At 42.9% G+C, this 19,023-nt stretch overlaps 1 protein-coding gene across 1 annotated transcript; it reads left to right on the forward strand.

Annotated features, from left to right (window-relative positions):
- The first annotated feature begins 1,466 nt into the window (after nucleotides 1-1,466).
- LOC146198894 (repulsive guidance molecule B-like) lies at nucleotides 1,467-18,868 on the forward strand. The gene is made up of 6 exons (XM_084594370.1): nucleotides 1,467-1,633; nucleotides 6,339-6,563; nucleotides 7,664-7,842; nucleotides 9,652-10,238; nucleotides 13,475-13,558; nucleotides 18,588-18,868. The coding sequence occupies exons 1-5, from the start codon at nucleotides 1,576-1,578 to the stop codon at nucleotides 13,506-13,508; spliced, it is 1,083 nt and encodes a 360-aa protein (XP_084450496.1). The 5' UTR covers nucleotides 1,467-1,575; the 3' UTR covers nucleotides 13,509-13,558; nucleotides 18,588-18,868.
- Nucleotides 18,869-19,023: the final 155 nt, after the last annotated feature.

Here is a 19,023-nt window from a genome sequence, read left to right on the forward strand (position 1 = left end):
TCACGCGGAGGCACAACAGTGCTTTTTCCTGAAAATGGCTACGATGTTCAAAATGGCAAGCTCATGGTCAAACAGCTGCTCTGCGAGCTTAAAGAGTCACTGTAGCTTATTTATTTGTTCTGCTCGGCTAAAGCCGGTGTAATGGCGGTTCTCGACTGGATGATTTGTGTGCTTTAACTTGTCATCACGCTCACCGAGATCTTTCATTTGTTTGTCCGTGCTCGCGGTTGTGTGTCTATCGGTTGAATATTCTCAGGCAAAGCGGACAGCTCTGCTAGCTGTGTCAAGCATCTGTTAAATGTTCTTTTTTATTTGGCGGAGCGGTGTGGAATGTCTGTAATCTCTTCACGAAATATATGTACGTGCCTCTGTTCTACACGCTAATTCTTTTACACATATCACAAAACAAATTAAGTCGCTATAAATGAAACTTCGTACCTTCAGTAAATGCGCATGATCGACATAACTTTTCCCGTGCTTGTATCAACGGTTCTTCAGGAACTATGATTTTGTCTGTCTTCTGATCGTCACCAAATAATATTAATAGAAATATTAATTGGAGGAGTTAAAACGATTTTGCTTTGTTCCAATAACGCTTTTAAAATCTTTGATCTAGATTCTCGTTACGCAGGTCATTCACCTATAGTGACTTTCTACGTGTCAAGCACAGTAGAAAAATGTACACCATATATCGTGCTCGACACTGCTCTTTTCTCCTCCGCGTGGTCCATGTCTCATCAGCGCTGTGTCTGTCTCCCCTCTCGTCCCCGTCGTATGCGCTGAACCGATAATCCCTCCTGCCCAAGCGTCTACCTTAGGGCTGTTTAAGAGCGAATGCATGCAAAGATAAACCGCTGTTTACGTTGCAGGCAGTGCACACATACATGCATATGTGCCAGTGCCAACTGACACGTGTTCCGGATATGCGCTCTTTTGTTTTTGTACATTCTGTTCACCTAGGCCTTTAAAACACCGTCGTATATGTGTGTTACTTTTTTATTCATACTGCAAATGTTAGTACGTTTATGAATGATCGGCGTTTGGAATTATATCCAACTGCACTTTTGTTTCCCTGACATGCTACAACTCTGCACACGTACGGCCCACGCGAGCTCAATCAGCACCTCATGCAAGGTCAATGCCTCATGTCTTTAAAAGAATTTTACAGAATGCTAGTCGGGCAGGGAATATGCATGAAGCCTATTTCTTTCTTTTGTTCCTTCGGACGTATTAATTTATACGTAGACCTTTATCAGTCAACAATAATTATTTTGCGCCTTCGTTCACGCAGCAAGCGTTTAAGAGTGATCGGCAGTGATCGGCTTGAATTAAGTTTCGTTTTTCTTGCCAGCGACTCCTAGCAGACGAACCCGGACCATGTTTGGAGCGATTAGGAAGTCCGCTAGAGGGCTATGGAACAAGGTACAAAACGAACCACAAGAAAAATAGATAAACACAATACAAAAAAGAGAGGTGGGGGGAGAGAATTCAACACAAACATGGCGGCGTTATCACTGCATTTATGGTGATCGTCGCGCTTCGCCGGTTATACGGTTATACCTCCTGCCTTGTTTGATGATGCTGCTACTTCGATGGCTTTTCACATCCGTCGTGCTTTCTACTGCGACGAGTTGTGAGTTGTGCTCGCATGATGTTCATACTCAATTTCTTTTTTCCGGTTCGTGGTGCGATCGGCAGGGGTTGTCGGATACACTCTTCTCTCAGGAATTTTAATCTTGCTGTATATTGGGATAAAGCTTTTCTTTTTTTTCTTTTTTTTTTTTTGCTACGTCCTTGATTCTTACACGTACAGAGCGGCGCATCTTTTGCGTGGGTTAGGTCTTGTGCCGACGATCGCGGCACTATATGAGTGGGCGGTGCGCCCGTTTTGCTTCCGACAGCGACAGCATGCGCGCAGGTCAGGCTGTAGCAGGCACACCTTCTGGTGTATTCTTATCAGTACTTCGTCGAAGTTTCAACTGCGATTAATGGATCGCTTCTCCACCATATTGCCTTCTTGAGAACAAGTCTGCCGCAGTCTCGCGCACAGTACTTCGTTCACCTAGTCACAAGCATCATTCATATGACGTCGTGCTAGTGCACATGCTTATCGCTGCTGTCGCGTATTCATTGGCTGTTCCTTAAATGCAGCTGTGCACTCGTCGCGGCTTCGTTGAATGATTGTTTCACATGAGCACCGAGCGTACACATTAATAAACCACGGCCGAATAAACTATCGCGCCGCACTCATCACGTGACCGGTACAGCAAGCTTTATCGAACTCGCCGATAAGCATACTTCTTTCCACAAGCATATTTTATCAAGCACACACTATTATGCTGGCAGTGACGTCATATTTTCGATCGTGCAATTGCGTACGCAGTTGCACGATCGGAAATATTTTAAGAAGCTTCAATTTAAAAGTCTGCTCATGTTTTATACCTGCGTATATGACTGCCAAATCATAGCACTCCTCAGAAGAACAAACAAATTGGTCCAATTGCATGGACATCCCCTTTGTATTCACTGGGAACCAGTTGACCCCAATATGTCAGCTTACTGCATGGGCATGTGTTCGTGTGACATGAGTTGGTGCAAAAGTGTTCTGCAGATATATCTTGCATCTATCTGTGTTGGTTCTTGTGTGTTGGGCATTCCATTTGGTTCTGCCATTCCGATATGGGATTAACCAACTGGTTCCTGAGGTTTCAAATGGTTTCTTCACTCCCAATTTGATCTCCTAGTTGGAACCCTCGAAACCCATTAGAAGCTCAATTGGTTCTTAAGGTTTTAGTTGGTTTCATCATTTCCAACTGGCCATTTGAAACCAACCAATTGGGAACTCATAACGCCACTTGGAACCGCCAGTTGGTTTCAATTGGTCTAGGGCACATTTTCAATTTGAAAGTTCAAGCAGATATCACTGAAGTCCTTGACTGAGATATGCATATATGCAGCTGGTGATAAAAAGAGAACAGCTAAATAGTTACGTTCTTATTTAAAATGTATTTGCAGCTTAATATTCTCTAAATGATTTCAGCATGTCAGTCATCAACTTGGGCATAATTAAATAAGGTAATTTTGATTATTGGACATTAAGCATCACTGGCCTCGGTAGTGGTGTTGCGAATTCATTTATTTATTTATGTACCCATATATAATAGCTATGTCACATGAACACTTGATCCTCATTGAACTCGATCTGCATTCAACCCAATGCAGATTGGGGTTGTTACAATGCAGATTGGGGTTGTTACACGGCAACTTTCAAGTGCAACTTTCAAGAGCCTGAGCCTGCTTGACTCGAAGCCGCTTCCTCAATCACTCTTAGAGTTTTCAAGCACATTCGAGTGCGAGCTTCGCCACCCTCAACGTCACCTAACACACACGAAGGAAACTTCTCAGTGGTAATTCAAAACTGCTATTTAGCACAGGATGCTTCAATCCTTCTTAAAAACCTTAATGCACATCGAGTTCAATAAGGATCTGATGTGTTCGTGTGACATATGAGTTGGTGCAAAAGTGTTCTGCAGATATATCTTGCATCTATCTGTGTTGGTTCTTGTGTGTGATGCACATGCTTGTCTCGCTTATTATATTTCTCATAATTTCAGTCCCCTTGCAAAATGTTGCTTCAAATTGCAGAGGCCTCTCAGCATTTGAAGAAAGGCTTCAAATGGAATTGCCTTTTCTTCTTTTTGTCAAACAGCTCAAACCATTTGAGCTCAGTGGGTATTCGATTTGAATTCGATTGCACAGCTGAGCTCAAATGGTTGAGCCCAATGTTCTGCGAAACTGCAACTGTTTTTCGACCAGTTAGTTCCAGATGGAAAATTTACGATTGGACCTGTTGATATTTTTTTGAGTGGGTTGTCACTGTGAGCTCTGCTGCACTTCTTTCAGAAGTGGCACACTGGTATTATAGCACATAACCACATAGCCACCTGTGGAGTCGTGCAAAAATCTTTTTTGCTTTCATATATTTGGCTTGTGTTCCATTACTGATGCACTTATTTCATTATAGTGGTTTTTTTTTTTATTTGCTTATGCATATGGTAGGCTTATCAGAAATCTCTAGAAATGAGAGCAAGCGATTTATTCAACTACATCACCTGAAATAATTTTGATACGAGTTTAGCAGTGGAAGTTTTGATTTTCCCTGTTCTATGTATTTGTTTCTGGGGAAGAAGCATACTAATCCCAGAAAATTTCTGCCTGAATGGCACAGCAATCATATCCTTTGCAGGTGGAAGGGAGGATATCTGCTGCTATTCAACACCTACTGTCCAGGGGTATTCAGAGGTTGCATAACATTTTATTTTAAATTCTGATTCCCAGACCTATCACTGCATTAGTAAGCAGTGACCGGCCTGGGAATAGAACAGCAGTTTACGAAAAGAAGTTAGGTACAGTGGAACCCCTTCATTGCAAAGTCACTCAGACCTGGAAAGATCTTTATTATATCAGGGTCTTTACTATATCAGTTATTGGTGATGTCATGGTCCTGAAGATGTTGTCTGGTAATTATATGCGTACTTACTGAACACGTCTTGCCGAATGAAAAAAACAACACTAAAATACCTTTCATCTTTCTTGTCTCATTTTTCATTTTTTTTTATAAGATCTTTTGTTTACATCTCGTGGAAGTACCTATTAAGCATAAGGACAACATGGCTAATACAGCCAAGTTTGATTTCATATGAAAACCAAAGGCTTGCATGAACACGGAGTTATCTTCCGCTGTTTTTAAAGGGAAATAGATAAGAAATGCATGCGGCAGCCAAGTGCTGCAAAATCGTACATGCCGCGCCTTCAGTTCTTGCCACCGCTGCCTCGTGCTTCATGATGTACAGTACTGTGAATGTTTGTTGTTTCTTTCCTTCTCTATTTCTTGCTGCACTTTTACTTTCTCTGACTTTCTGAACAGACGGCACCGCCTTCATGTTTGTAGACAGCTTTACTTCTTTTATTCCTATGCACTGCATGCTTTCCCTCATGGCTCCAAAGCTAATGTAAAGTTAGCTTCTCCTGAGTGCTGCTAAGCCTGGTTTTAAATCCATTTAAAAAACAGTCAGCCTGTTTTTTTTTTTTTTTTTTTTTTTCTGTTTTTCAAGAAGAAAAATGTGCTAGGTAGTACACATGTGGTGATGTCATTTCGTGGAAAGTATGTCACCACGACCAGGCACACTTTGCTATAACAGATTTTTATCAAAAACATCTTTACTATAAAGGGGGAAAAATATACAGTTGTCTATGAAAGATGAACTGGGACTTCAGGTTCACTTTATTATATCAGAGTTTTTACTATATCTTTTACTATAGTAGGGTTCCACTGAATTGCAAGTAGTCATGTTTGTGAAGGGCCAGCAGTGATCATGGGCCTGGATCGTGCAAAAAGAAAACACTAACAGTAAGGTGGTTTGGAGTACATTTCGTACATGGGGCCCTCAAGTTGTGAACAGCAGCTTACCATTCCCCCCCCCCCCCCCACACACACACACACTTGCATATAAAAAAGTCATTCTGCTAGCTAGTACTGGCCTGTTAAGTCAAAAGTTTGAGGCTAGTAAATAAGCAGATTAGCTGTTTCTTTTGTTGTTCTGTCCCAGTCTGTTCAAGTAACCTAAGTGGTAGTTGAAGGGGGTGGGGTGAATAACTATAGGTGGCAGTCGTATAGAGAGGTGAGATCAAAAAAATTCATAGTGTATGTTGATCATGTCCAGTGCAGGCAGACAGGGCTGAGTGGAGATCAATGTAAGCGGCTTTACTACTATACGCATCTTTTGTGGCCTTATGAGCTGTGCACATTTATAGAATTTTATTTGTATGTGCAGGAAATTACAGGCTTAATGAATGGGATGCTTAGGGAATTTTTTTCTCTGGTTTTCAATAATGTATTATATCCTCAAAAGCAGTATTTTTTTGTAGTGAGGGATGCTGTTTTTTAAGGATGCAGACTCATTTTAGGTCATTCAAAGCTCCTTAACCTAAAAGAATACCTTAGCATGGTATTTTTCCATTTTGACATGGTTGAGATGCTGCCACTGTGGTTAAGTGTTGAATGAGTGATACTGGGCTGATCAAGCATAGCTACTCCAAGGAAGGTAAAAAGTGAAGTTGCTTTTTATTATTTCACGTATGGACATCTCAAGGGTCCCACTATTGAAGATTACTTAAGAGATGAGCATGTCTATGGCAATTATTGGCGACTGGCTCACATATACTGTGTTCCAAAAAAACAATACAACAGTTATGCCGAGTTTATGGATGCTACTGAGCTGTTGCTGAGGTATGGCTTTTTGCTCTTCCTTTTTCATGCGCTGTTGATACGATTGCAGCGGATAAGTGCGGCGTCTTGAACTGCTATGCCAAACACAAAGCCGGCTCGTGTGACAATGTGGCAGAATTTCGGTCCTGCCTCTCCCGTGTGGAAAAGGAGTGTGCTGGTGACTTCCGATATAGACTCATAGTGACTGCACTGGACCAACTCAACTGCAGTGAGGCCACCCCTCCAGAGACATGGGCGTCCAATCCAGCCAAAGAGACCTGTATTTGGCAATCTGGTGGGTCCGTTTCACTTGAAGGCTATCTGGGACATAAGATAAGATGATAGCAAGGCATGAAGTAGTGCCAGCTAGCACTGTTGTGCTCAGTATGTATGGAAACAAAGTAAAGACAAGTGTTATATGGTTGTTTGTGAAGAGAGAAAATGTAGTCAGGCGTTCATTGCAAGGGACATGTCCGCATTTTTGCACAGTACTTGCAGATTGATGTGCTTAAGCTTTTTGCTCCCAGGGCCTGGTAGTTACTTTTTTTTTTTTTTTAATCGAGTTTATTGGATGCGAATGAATACGGCATATAAAATATATATAAAAATATACAAAATATATATAAAATGTATGGGCAAGGTTCCCAAATTCAAATTACTGCACAGGGACATATTGCATGTCATGTATTGCATGTCATATATTGCATGACACTTAAGCATGAAATATTTTTCTGGAGCAAAATCTTCAACGCATAAGGTCTTCCGGCACATATGATTTTGAAATTTTCAGGATGTGTAGGTGGCACAGCAGTCGAGCCTAAGTGGCGACCGTACAAAAAGCATCAGTTATAAGCTAGATTGCAGTAACAAGTTTTCTTTCCATTGTTTCATTAAAGGTGAGCACCTAGATTTAGCTAAACAATAGTTAGTTACTCTAAAATAAAGAACTGACAAGAAACCATAGTCACCGGCAAGCACAATCACACACAATCTTGCCCACTTCCAGGGCGTTTTTAGCTATGCCAAGATAGCCGTGCATTAACCGTTCCTGCATCGCAGGAAAGTATGAAAAATGCAAGCATGTCTCTGGTTGAATGCTGCACTGTTACAGGTAAAGAGGGCATTGTGAAATCGACTTCATGACACTTGTTAATGCTTTTGGACCCTAGTCGTGATGCCATACTTTTGCATTTCATACGCTATAGGTTGATTGAAAACTGTTTTAGTTTTCGATTTCCTGGTTTTTACTCTTTTTCAACTTCACACAGGGATTTTGGAAAGAAGGGCCTTCAGTATTGATGCAGTCTGAACCTTGAAAGTGTTAAGGATGGTCGGACAGTGTGTGTCATTTTTTGGTTTTTAACTCGCTTCTGTTCATACCTTCTCTTGCAATAGGAGAGCCGGAGCAGGATTGGCGGCAGTGTAGCCTCTATGGGGACACCCACTTGCGTACCTTTGGGGGAGAGCTACAGACTTGCCGTGCCATAGGTGCTCGGCCCCTGGTTGACAATGCATACTTGGCAGTGCAAGTCACAAACAGTCTGTTTGGCAAGAAGGCCACCATACTGTCGAAGGTGGGCGCACTTGTTTTTGTTTATTAACAAGCAGTAAAAAAATCTGTTGCATTTAGTGTCTCTGTACCTTAAAAACTTCCTAGCATTGTTTCAGTATACGAGGTTTAGGATCCAGGAACTGCTGTTAACATTCGTCAGAGGTATAGGAATTGTTTTCAGTGGCCTAAGTTGACAGAAGAGCTTAAGTTGGTGTTTCTCTTGGATGGCCGTCTTTTTTTCACGTTTTTGCATTCTACTGTGTAACAGGCCCACCACCACCATTCTCCGTCCACCTCCCCAAATGATGCCCACATTTGTTGTACCACCCACCCAACTCTACCCTTCAAACTTCCACCCACCACTGAACCACCCTCCCTCATCCTCCACTAGACATCTACTCAATAAATGTTCGTGCAGCAGCAGAATGAACAATTGATGGTCCGTTCGCATTCAGAAATGCAAGGGGAAAGCCAGGCGCCGCGCCAGAGCACCACCTGTTAGTCACCGTCCCATCCCACCCTCCTAGATAAAGGGCTGCCCACTTTTTTTCCGTATTATTTACTTACACAGCAACTCCACATGCAGCATTCCCAACTCCCATGCAGCAAATGCAAGCCAGCCAAAAAAAAAGTGAAATTGGTGTACCTTTTAGACAGCGGAATGTGGCTAAAAGGGATAGGCAACATTGGAAAAGTGCATATTGCTTACACATTTCTTCACATCAGATCATATGAGTACCTGTAACTTTTTCTTTTGGCTTGTATTTACAAATCGTGGTGATGAACAACTTTGCAATAATTCAACATGATTGGCACATCATGCTTTCTGTTTTTGTTTGTTACTAAGTAACGTCATGCGAATTTTTTCGTTTCATGAAGCCTTGTACTAATGATTTCTTGGTCAGTCACTGAAAGCAAGCTCTCTCTTAAAAGTCCTGATATACTGAATGACTGTCTCAGCAAAGAAAAAAGGTAAAGGGCATATTAGGAGAATGTTATTCCATTATGGAAAATTTTAACCATAAAGGGCATATTAGGAGAATGTTATTCCATTATGGAAAAATTTAACCATGTTTCTACTTATGCTGCGCAAGGCTGCTGCAGGAATGCATTTAATTTTTTGAGATTGTAACTATGGCAACAACCATTAGTAATAGTGACTTCGCCTTTCTCCTTTTCATAGCAGCTCTCATAGCAGCCATGTTTTTATCCGGCTATTTTCTTTGCCTTTGACTGCTTCTTCCACATCTGAGCCTACACAGAGCACGCTAACAACACCTTGTGTCTGTCTGGCCAAGCATACGGTATATGCTATACAGTGCACACTTACATAGGCAAACTGCATGAAATTCAATTTGAATGCTTTTTATTATAAGCCAGCCTGGGTCTACAAAAATTTTGCTTGCATAGAAAACCGTAAATATGACAAGACACCACACACTGTGAGTGCAGGTATTAAATGCATAGCCGTAATAAAAATTGCAGAGTTTTATTCTAGTTAAACCGTGTTATCTTAGGGTAAGCTCTGTTAAGCATGTGTACACATTAGCCTGACACTTGCACCGAAGCATTGACACACACGGATCGGCATGCACCTCATCTATGGTGGGACTGAGCAATGAAGCACCAATTGAAGAAGTTGTTAGATCCTCTCCGCCTAGTCATGTGCTCAGTGCACGTTAAAAAAAAAAACCAGGTGGTTGAAATTTCTGGAGCTGTCCTGTATGGCGTTTCTCAGTTCAAGATCAAATGCACAAGTGAATGACCTTTGGTGTTACAGTGTGAAGAGTAGAGCTCATGTTCTAAATGGGGGCTCTCTGGTATGTTTCAGGTGACAGTGGTGATCCGTGCTCATGGAGGATGTGCAATGGAGAAGGTCTATGAAGCGGACATCAAGAACAGCTCACTGCCAGGGGTCTTTGCTGACGGGGCAACTTTGGCCGGCAAAGGAGTGCGCCTGGTGGCACTCAGCCCGAACCGTGTGGAGCTGGTGTTGACACACGCAGGAGCTCGGCTGCTCATAAGGCGGCAGGGAGACTTTCTGTCAGTGGCTCTCCGCCTTCCTCCGACTCTTGCCGGTGAGCAGCTGCTGCAGCTGTGCCTTCGGGGCTGCTCTGCCTCGGAACGCCTCCCAGCGCCTCATGGGGAGCCTGCCTGGCTCCTGGAAGAGGCAGATGTGGCGTGTCGCGCTGCGAACTTGACAGGTGCCTACTTGGATGCGTGTGTGTTTGATGTGTTGGCTACGGGACAGAAGGACATGGCAGCCGAAGCTAGTGGCGCAGCTGTGGCTGATCTACAGGAACTGGGTGCGACGACAGCATACCGCATTGTTCAGCAACCTTCTGCAGCAGTAGAGAAGAGTGCTTCAGCTGCAGCCGTTGTTGCTGGTCTTCTGCTGGCAGCAGTGCTGCATGCAAAGTGAGTGTTGTTAAGGCTGCATTGGGTACGAACGTACATAATTGGGAAGACACATTTGCTTGGCATGATTTTAAACAGGTGGCTGGATAAAAAGCCTCTCTGGGCAGGTGTGTGCCTGCACTCTAGGGCCGTCATGTGGGCAGCTTGTAAGCATTCCATCATATGTGTACGTTTGAAAGAACTGATGGGATGCCTCATGGCAATAATGGACATTCTAAAAAATGCGACATAGGTTGGAGATAGTCATATTTTCAGCCACTGGAATGCTGTTACAAAGTTGTTGTTTTGTGGCAGGCTATCTTGTCAGACCTGTCAGAGGCAAACATTAAAGAAAAGTGGTGTGTGTCATCAGTGTGTGCCAGAAAAAAAAAAATTGTGCCAGGTTTTTTTTTTTGCTTCAGGCCATTTTATTTTGTCCGCATTTGTGGAAATTCCAGTTTGCATAGAAAGGACATAACATTCAGACAGCATTCACAAGTATGCATGTTACATCTGAAGGTTTTAATACAAAAGCATTTCTTGCCTCATGAGTGGTGTCAACACAGCGTGTCACCACAAGCTGTGGACAGGATGCGTGGACACAGCGTGACCACAGTCGGTTGTCACTCATTAATGAAAAAAAAAATGTCCACGCCAGGGCTGAAACCACCATATTTCCGTGTCCTAGCCGAGCACGCTAACCACTACTTTATGCCGACTTCATGCGAACGTGTCCATAATTCTCCTTGTCATAAGAATGCTGCAAGACGTTGAGAGAAAGGAAAAAAATAGATGACAGATAAGTAAAGGAAGTATTTAAGCAAAAAGGAAAAAAAAAGTAGTGAAAGAAAGGGAAACATCGAAACTCAAAAATGAAAAAAAAAAAAAATGCACGAAAACAGCAACAAAAACAAGAAGGGGCAAAAATACATAAAGGACACTTATAAAAAAAGGTGAATTAATTAAAGTAAGCAAAGTAAAGTAAAAATAAATGTGCACCCTGGAAAACTAACAGAACGCAGAACGAGTTCATAAACTATGCCCGAAACTTACCACTCTTGCATTTCCACACGTAAGGCAACTTAAGTGCAGCCCTGTAATTTTTTATGCTGTACATGCTGTAAAGAACTGAGGCACCTGCATGTGTGGAGCCTGGGCCCTTATTCCGAGTTTGTTTCGTTATCGAAAGTGTCGATATCTCATGTGACCTCGAATCATCTGATTGGTGGAAACGCCAGAACCGGATGTTGCCACTATGGAACCGGAAGTGGTGGCAACATCCCGTATTCCGGAAACTTGGAATACGGGCCCTGGACATATTTCAGCCAGCCGTGTGATTCTATAAAGTGGGGGGTTTGCCCACACTGTATTAAGGCGGCACCTAGTGGAGCATTTCATTTCATTTCATTTATTTTACCCTCAAGGCCCGAGGGCATTTAAGAAGGGAGTAAAAAAGCACTGGGTAAATAATAAATAAATTAGCGTAACAAAGTACACATTGCCATGGCAGCCACATAGTAACTTCCTATCTGGACGTACTTGCTTTGTCTCCATATTTTACTCAAATGTGGTCATTAGTAGATTGCATCCAGTGCCATGTTGAGCAGGGGTACTTGCTGGCTTTGTGCAAAATAAATAAAAAGTTAGCCCATTGCAGCTGATCCTGGATATAGTATTGAACCGGATATATTGAATTATTGCTTACATCAAACTGTCTGTATATCCTCTTCAAAATTGCATGCCAAACCAAAGCAGTGTTGTGCACATTTATCAAATTTCTGTTAAGTCTAACATACGATACATTGAGCTGCGCATCGTGCTCCTGTGAGGGGGCTCTTCACCTTATGGAATTCCCGCGATCACTTAGTAAAACTTTGGCATCCCCACGATCATGTTGTAAAACCATGTGATGAGGTAAACGTTAGGTCCATTTTAAACTGGCTTTCGGTCTGGCGTGCTTGTTTCAACACGACACTGCTGTTACGTGGGGAAGACAACGTTCGGTTGTTGTCTGGTGAAGCTAGCCTAGTTTACTGATTAAGGCTTGCAACGGTTGTTGCAGTGTGTCTCGGTACTGCCATTGCCTATGATTAATCTTTCACATGTGCTGTTGTGTTCACAATGCCTTGGTAATTGTGCTGCAGTACACGAAATGCTAAATCAAGTGTCAACATAGCGTGTAATGCCACCGCCACTGGTAATACTAGAGCACACTGCCAGATGGCGCAAGGTGCCCGTACATAGTGAAGTCATGTGGTGCCTCAAGGAAATCTGCGTGCGCATAGAAGCAGCACTATATCTGTTTAGTTAGCTGCGCCATGTGGAGGTGGAACACTTGATGAGCCGCACGAAGAAAACAGTCGCGCAACTCTGGTCCTGCGGGAGCATATACAGGAAGACTAGTTGTGTGTGTGCGTGTGTGCGTGCATGCACGAGCAAGCGCCTCACAGGTGGCCAAGTTGTGCTGTAAATATGCCGCGGGGCCAGCACATCGTTGTAGAGGAAGCGCCGCTAGCGTGGGTTCATCATATTCATGGTTTTGAGTTAAGAAGCTCATTTGCTGGCATTTTTTGTATAGAATTATTGCTATATCGAATATTCTGCGATCCCCTACAAGTTGTCCGAGGTCGACTGTATATCTGAAAAATTATACCTGGTGGTTCAGTATTACAGCAGACTCTAATCTGTCTTTTTTCAACTGGTACTTTCACTATTGTGTATGTAGTTCATATGCAGAGATGTTCATCTTAGCATTTGGTTACTGCTATGCATGGAGACAGTCGGCGAAAGTACTGTCCAAGAGGCATGCTGTCTGTCTTTGTGGAGCTCTTAGGTGCTATGTGAATGCTGCATATTCAGTTTATGGCTTTGTACTTCTTTTTTCTTTCCGTATCAGTATCATCATGATGGCAAATATCAGTCAGGCTGACATGGGATCACAGCTGAGTTCTCCTGTACTGCTTAATACTTGTTCTTTAAAATATCAAATTATTTATGTGTGTTAAGGTTGCAAAGAGCTGTGCAGTTTATTTTGGAATGTTGCTATCCATCATTTACAATCTTTTGTGCGTGAAAAGTTGTTAAGAAGTTCACTTTATATATAGTCAATTGCTCATCTAGAGAACTCTTGTGTAATAATGTTGTGTGAGCAAAATGAGACAGATTTGTTTGTTTTGGGCAAATTCCAACAGATGGTGACTTTGTGATTGGCCATTAAGTTAGGGCACGTGAATAACACAGCCTCTATTTTGTTGCAGAGGCTGCACAGTATTGCCGGGAGCAGTGAGATGAAGCAGTAGTCATGTATAGCCCTGCATTGTGGGTTGGACTTAAATCACAAGGTAAGTAATATGTTGTAGTATACTAATAGCATATAGAATTTTCACATGGAATGTATCAGTTATTTTTGTGAATTTTTTTTTTGGCATTTGTTTGATTGTTTGCTGTACTTATTGGGCCTGAGCATATGGTCATATCTTTCAATAGTCCTACTAAAGGTGTGTAGTACGTGTTGGGGCCGCAACATGCTTTATTCAGCTACATAATTTACTCATCTCCATCGGGCTGCCCACATCAGCTTGAAATGTATTGGCAGACAGGCTAGCCGTCTGCGGGATTTTATTGATGCCCTCAGGGTATCAGCAGTCTCATTGGGAGGGAAATTCGACGGCTCACAAGAAGTGACATCATTAAACCACCTGCTAACAGCCACTTGCCACCACTTGCCACAGTCAGCTAATCAATTAGTGCAAAAGCATTGCAAGTTTTATTGGGAGGTTGGGAGGAAAGGCCCCTGGGGCCGTATTACGCAAGGATCACATCACAAATCCATCACAAATCTCTCAAAAACCGATTAGTTAGCCTCCTATCGATTTATTACGATCGGCAGTCATGTGAGCCAATAGGAGCGGAGGATTTTTAACTCCGGCAATCATTATGTCCTTTATTGTGGGCACGAATCCAAGAGAAGGAATGGGGTCGCTCTCATAGTAAACAGAAGAATGGGCAAAGCAGTGCTAGGGTACAACCCCAAAAACGACCGAATGATTTCACTTCGGATCCAAGGTCACCCTTTCAACATAACAGTTATCCAAGTCTATGCACCGACCACTACTGCTAAAGAAGCTGACGTTGAGAGATTTTATGCGGACCTACAATGCCTTTTAGACCGCACCCCATCATCAGACGTCGTTTTTCTCATAGGAGACTGGAATGCTAAGGTAGGGAGTGAAGAAATATCCGGAATTACAGGCAAGTTCGGTCTTGGTGAGCCAAATGAAGCTGGGCAGAGGCTAGTAGAGTTTTGTCAAGAAAACAACCTGACCATAGCGAATACTCATTTTCAACAGCACAAGAGGCGCCTGTACACATGGACTTCGCCGGACGGTCTGTACAGGAATCAGATCGATTATATTATTTGCCGACAGAGATGGAGAAGCGCTATACAAGCAGTAAAAACAAGGCCTGGGGCCGATTGTGGCACCGATCATCAGCTTCTTGTTGCCAAGATTAAGCTTCGATTGAGGAAAACGCAGAAAACTAGAAGGCCTTTCAGGTATAATCTGGATCAAGTTCCATTAGAATATGCTGTGGAAGTGAGGAATCGATTTCAAGAATTAGATCTAGAAGACAAAGAGCCCGAAGAGATGTGGACTGATGTTCGTGATATAATACAAGAAGTTGCTACTAAGGTAGTTCCAAAGCAAAAGAAATGCAAGAAAGCAAACTGGTTATCTGAAGAGGCTTTGCAAATAGCTGAGGAAAGGAGGATGGCAAAAGTTATGGGGGAAAGAGAAAGATACAAGGTTCTCAATGCGGATTTTCAGAAAATAGCAAGGAGAGATAAGAATGCCTTCCTGAACATACAGTGCCAAGCAGTTGAGGACAACAGCCAATTAAGGAACACAAGAGCTCTGTATAAGACAATCAAAGATATCAAAGGAAGCTTCTGTGCTAAGATGGGCGTGATAAAGGACAAACGAGGCAAGGACCTCACTGAAGCCGCAGAGATAAAGAAGAGGTGGCAGGAATACACAGAAGAACTGTACAAGAAGGACCCGAATGTGCAAACCCAACATAAGACGGTTGTGATCACTGATCTCGAGCCGGGCATCCTGAAGAGTGAAGTTGAATGGGCCTTAGCCAGCCTTGCTAAGAACAAAGCTAGCGGAATTGATAGCATTCCAGCTGAGTTGCTTCAAAACCTCAACCATGACGCTGTTAACATTCTGCATACATTATGTCAGAAGATTTGGACAACCCTGCAGTGGCCACAGGATTGGAGGAGGTCAGTTTACATCCCCATTCCAAAGAAAGGCAGTGCCAAAGATTGTTTCAGCTACCGCACGATCGCGCTTATTTCGCTTGCTAGCAAGGTGATGTTGAAAATCCTCCAAGGTAGGCTGCAGCAGTATGTGGAATCGGGAGCTTCCGGACGTGCAAGCTGGGTTTCGCAAGGGCAGAGGAACTAGAGACCAAGTTGCCAACCTTCGCTGGATCATGGAAAAAGCAAGAGAGTTCCAGGAACCCATCTACTTCTGCTTTATTGATTATGCGAAAGCGTTTGACTGCGTAGATCACAGCAGATTGTGGCAAGCTCTCCAAGAGATGGGAGTTCCAATTCACCTCACCTGTCTCCTCAGGAACCTGTATGAAGGGCAAGAGGCCACAGTCAGAACTGGGCATGGTCTTACTGATTGGTTTCCGATTGAGAAAGGAGTGAGGCAAGGCTGCATACTGTCGCCCTGCCTATTTAACCTATATGCAGAGTGCATCATGAGGAAGGCTGGTCTGGACGAGTCTTCAGCTGGAGTGAAGATTGCTGGAAAACGTATCAACAACCTTAGATATGCGGATGATACCACTTTAATGGCAGAAAGTGAAGCGGAACTCAAGAGACTTCTGATGCGCGTACAAGAAGAGAGTGAGAAGTTTGGGTTAAACTGAACATTAAAAAGACAAAGATCATGGCGTCTTGCCCTATCAAGTCCTGGAGCATCAAGGGACAAGAGGTGGAAGCTGTGACAGATTTTCTCTTCTTGGGCTCCAAGATTACCTCGGAAGGAGACTGCAGCCATGAAATTAGGAGACGCCTGCTTCTGGGAAAGAGAGCTATGGTTAGCCTTGACCGCCTAGTAAAGAGCAGAGACATTAGTCTGCCAACCAAGATCCGTATAACTCGTGCTATGGTCTTTCCAGTTGTGATGTATGGATGCGAGAGTTGGACTGTGAAAAAGGCTGACCGCCGAAGAATTGACGCGTTTGAATTGTGGTGCTGGCGAAGACTCTTGAGAGTTCCTTGGACTGCCAGAAGATCAAATCAGTCAATATTGTCGACCATAAACCCTGACTGCTCATTGGAGGGTCAAATTCTAAAGTTAAAGCTCAGCTACTTTGGTCATCTGATGAGAAGAGAGGAGTCGCTGGAGCAAGATTTGATGTTGGGAAAGGTTGAGGGTCGCCGGAGAAGGGGTAGGCAGCGAACGCGATGGTTAGATGGCATCCTCGAGGCACTGCAGATGAAGTTATGTGATGTTAGGAAGATAGTGAGAGACCGGAAAGCGTGGCGTGACATGGTCAATAGGGTCACGAAGAGTCGGACACGACTGAACGACTGAACTGAACTGATGATTGACTGGTTTGTGACAGTTTTTATAATGTGGTCATTGTGTAATTTGGCCCTTGGTGCCATCCTCCAAAAGTGACTATTTGATGGTGTTGATGGTGATGATGGCTATGCCCTTTGTAGCGGGTCGCTGCTGCCTTGTCGCGCGGCGGAGCAAAAAAAAAAAAAAAAAAAAGGAAAAAAAAAGAAAAAAGTAACTGAAGTAAAAAAAAATGCACAAGCGTTTAGGCCCCTTGCCACCCACGGTTGCCAGACTACTCCAATCACAGTTTGCCAAATTGGTTGGCATGAGAACCCAAAAGTCGCCAAAATGCATTTTCTTTTTTGTAAGGGGATTCATCAGGCATATTAAACTAATTTTCTGCAAATATATCTATGATTAGTTTTTTTTTCGTGCATGATCTCTAAGATGGTATGAAGGCTGTGAGCCACAGGTAGCTAACAGACGCTGCACCAGTGTAAAAAGTCGGCGGTGTAGGCATGCAGTTAATGACTAGGCAGATATGGTGTTCATCGCAAATGCAGTCACTTCACAGGGCAATATAAAAAAACAAAACAAAAAAACACCCATGCCACATGTCTTGATGTGTAATATGTGCTGCTGTCATTCTGTGTTGTCACATTCTCCATAATCAGGCTTTACTGCAACTTTTGCCAATAGTGTTGTCATAACAAAAGAAAATTAATTCTTTATTTAGTCTGACAGGGCCTCTCACTGGAGCTCATTCATATTCACTCGAATTCAATGGTGATTGGGCTTATAAATTTAACAAAAAGTAGATTTTACGCAGGAGAAATGTAGGCCTATTTGGCTATTTAGTGGCACAGTCTGGCAACCCTGCAAAATCAGCTGGCACAGTCATTTGAATCAATAATGCAAAAGCATTAGAAGTTTCACTGGGAGGGAAAGGCAGCATCCCTCAAAAAGTGGCATTGTAAACTGCCTGCCAACAGCCACCAGTTACAATCAGTTGAATCAGTTAATACGAAAGCATCAACAGAAGTCCCACAGGGAGCGAAATGCTGCCTCACTAAATAAATTAGAGAGTTTCGGAGTGAAAGCTTTGACTGCAGGCGAGTGAGTGTTACATCAAACACAACCAGCATATGCCTTAAGCCCCTTGTTAATCAAATGATTAAGGGGCTTTAGGGATGCCGCTACCCCCCTCCTCTCTGTAGCAAATGCAGCGGCGGAACACCTGTGGACCTGTGGAATGGCGCAGCTGGTTGCCATGGTAACGGCTCATGCTCAGTAGTGACCTCTGCCTGGCTCCGCAAAATGCACTTTTACTAGCCTATTGTAGTTTTCACTACAAAATCCTAAGCACTTTCCTAAACATATTCCTCATTCCTTAGTGCATTACATAAGAAAAGCTTATTTAAATATTGAATGTAGTCCCCAGTAAGTCATGTTATCTCAGAAGACATTACCTAGAAGAAAAAATAATGCAACTCTTTAGGATATTTATTGTTCGCTGTTATTTGAAGCATATGGACTAGGAACATATCAGTGATGTTTTACTGTATCTACACCAAGTAAACATACTTTGACAAGTGCTGTGTAAAATCGTGTTACTCAGGCTGTCACCAGCACAATATTATACAAATAGGGTGGGGCATCCTCAGAGGTTTCATATAACATTTCATAAAATATTGTTGTAGAGTGCTTAAGGTAAGAGTGAAAAGCAACCATTTTAATCATTTGTGTATATTGAGTTCTCTTGTTTCTTGTGATTTATTTCTAGGCATAGAAGAGAAGTGGGCAAAGCTGCAGTTGTGTGCAAGAACCACTTCCTGCAATCTCTTAAGTTCATCATGGAAGTGTATGTGAAGCCCGGATCAGACTTTCAGTGTCGCCCAAAAGACTGCCATTTCCAGCCACCAGCCACCAGCCATAGTGCAATCTGTTCTCAGGAACTCTCAGTGGCATTGTGCAGAGTTGTGTGACTGTGTGCACAGTATGAATATGTTGTAGTTTGTGCGCAGTTGTGGGGATGACAAAGTGTAAAAAAAAAAAAAGAAGAATGGCAGCGGTAATGGTGAGTAACAGTGCACTCAAGAGAATAAGTGCTATAAGCGTGCACATGATTGGTTACCTATGAAGCGAACAATGGCGGGTTAGTGAATCTACTTCGTTTAGATCATAGTGCATCTGAAACTACCATAATTTAGTAGCAGACC

The sequence above is a fragment of the Amblyomma maculatum genome, chromosome 2 (genome assembly GCF_055883805.1).
Source record: "Amblyomma maculatum isolate TAMU_Amacu chromosome 2, ASM5588380v1, whole genome shotgun sequence".
NCBI lineage: Eukaryota > Metazoa > Arthropoda > Arachnida > Ixodida > Ixodidae > Amblyomma > Amblyomma maculatum.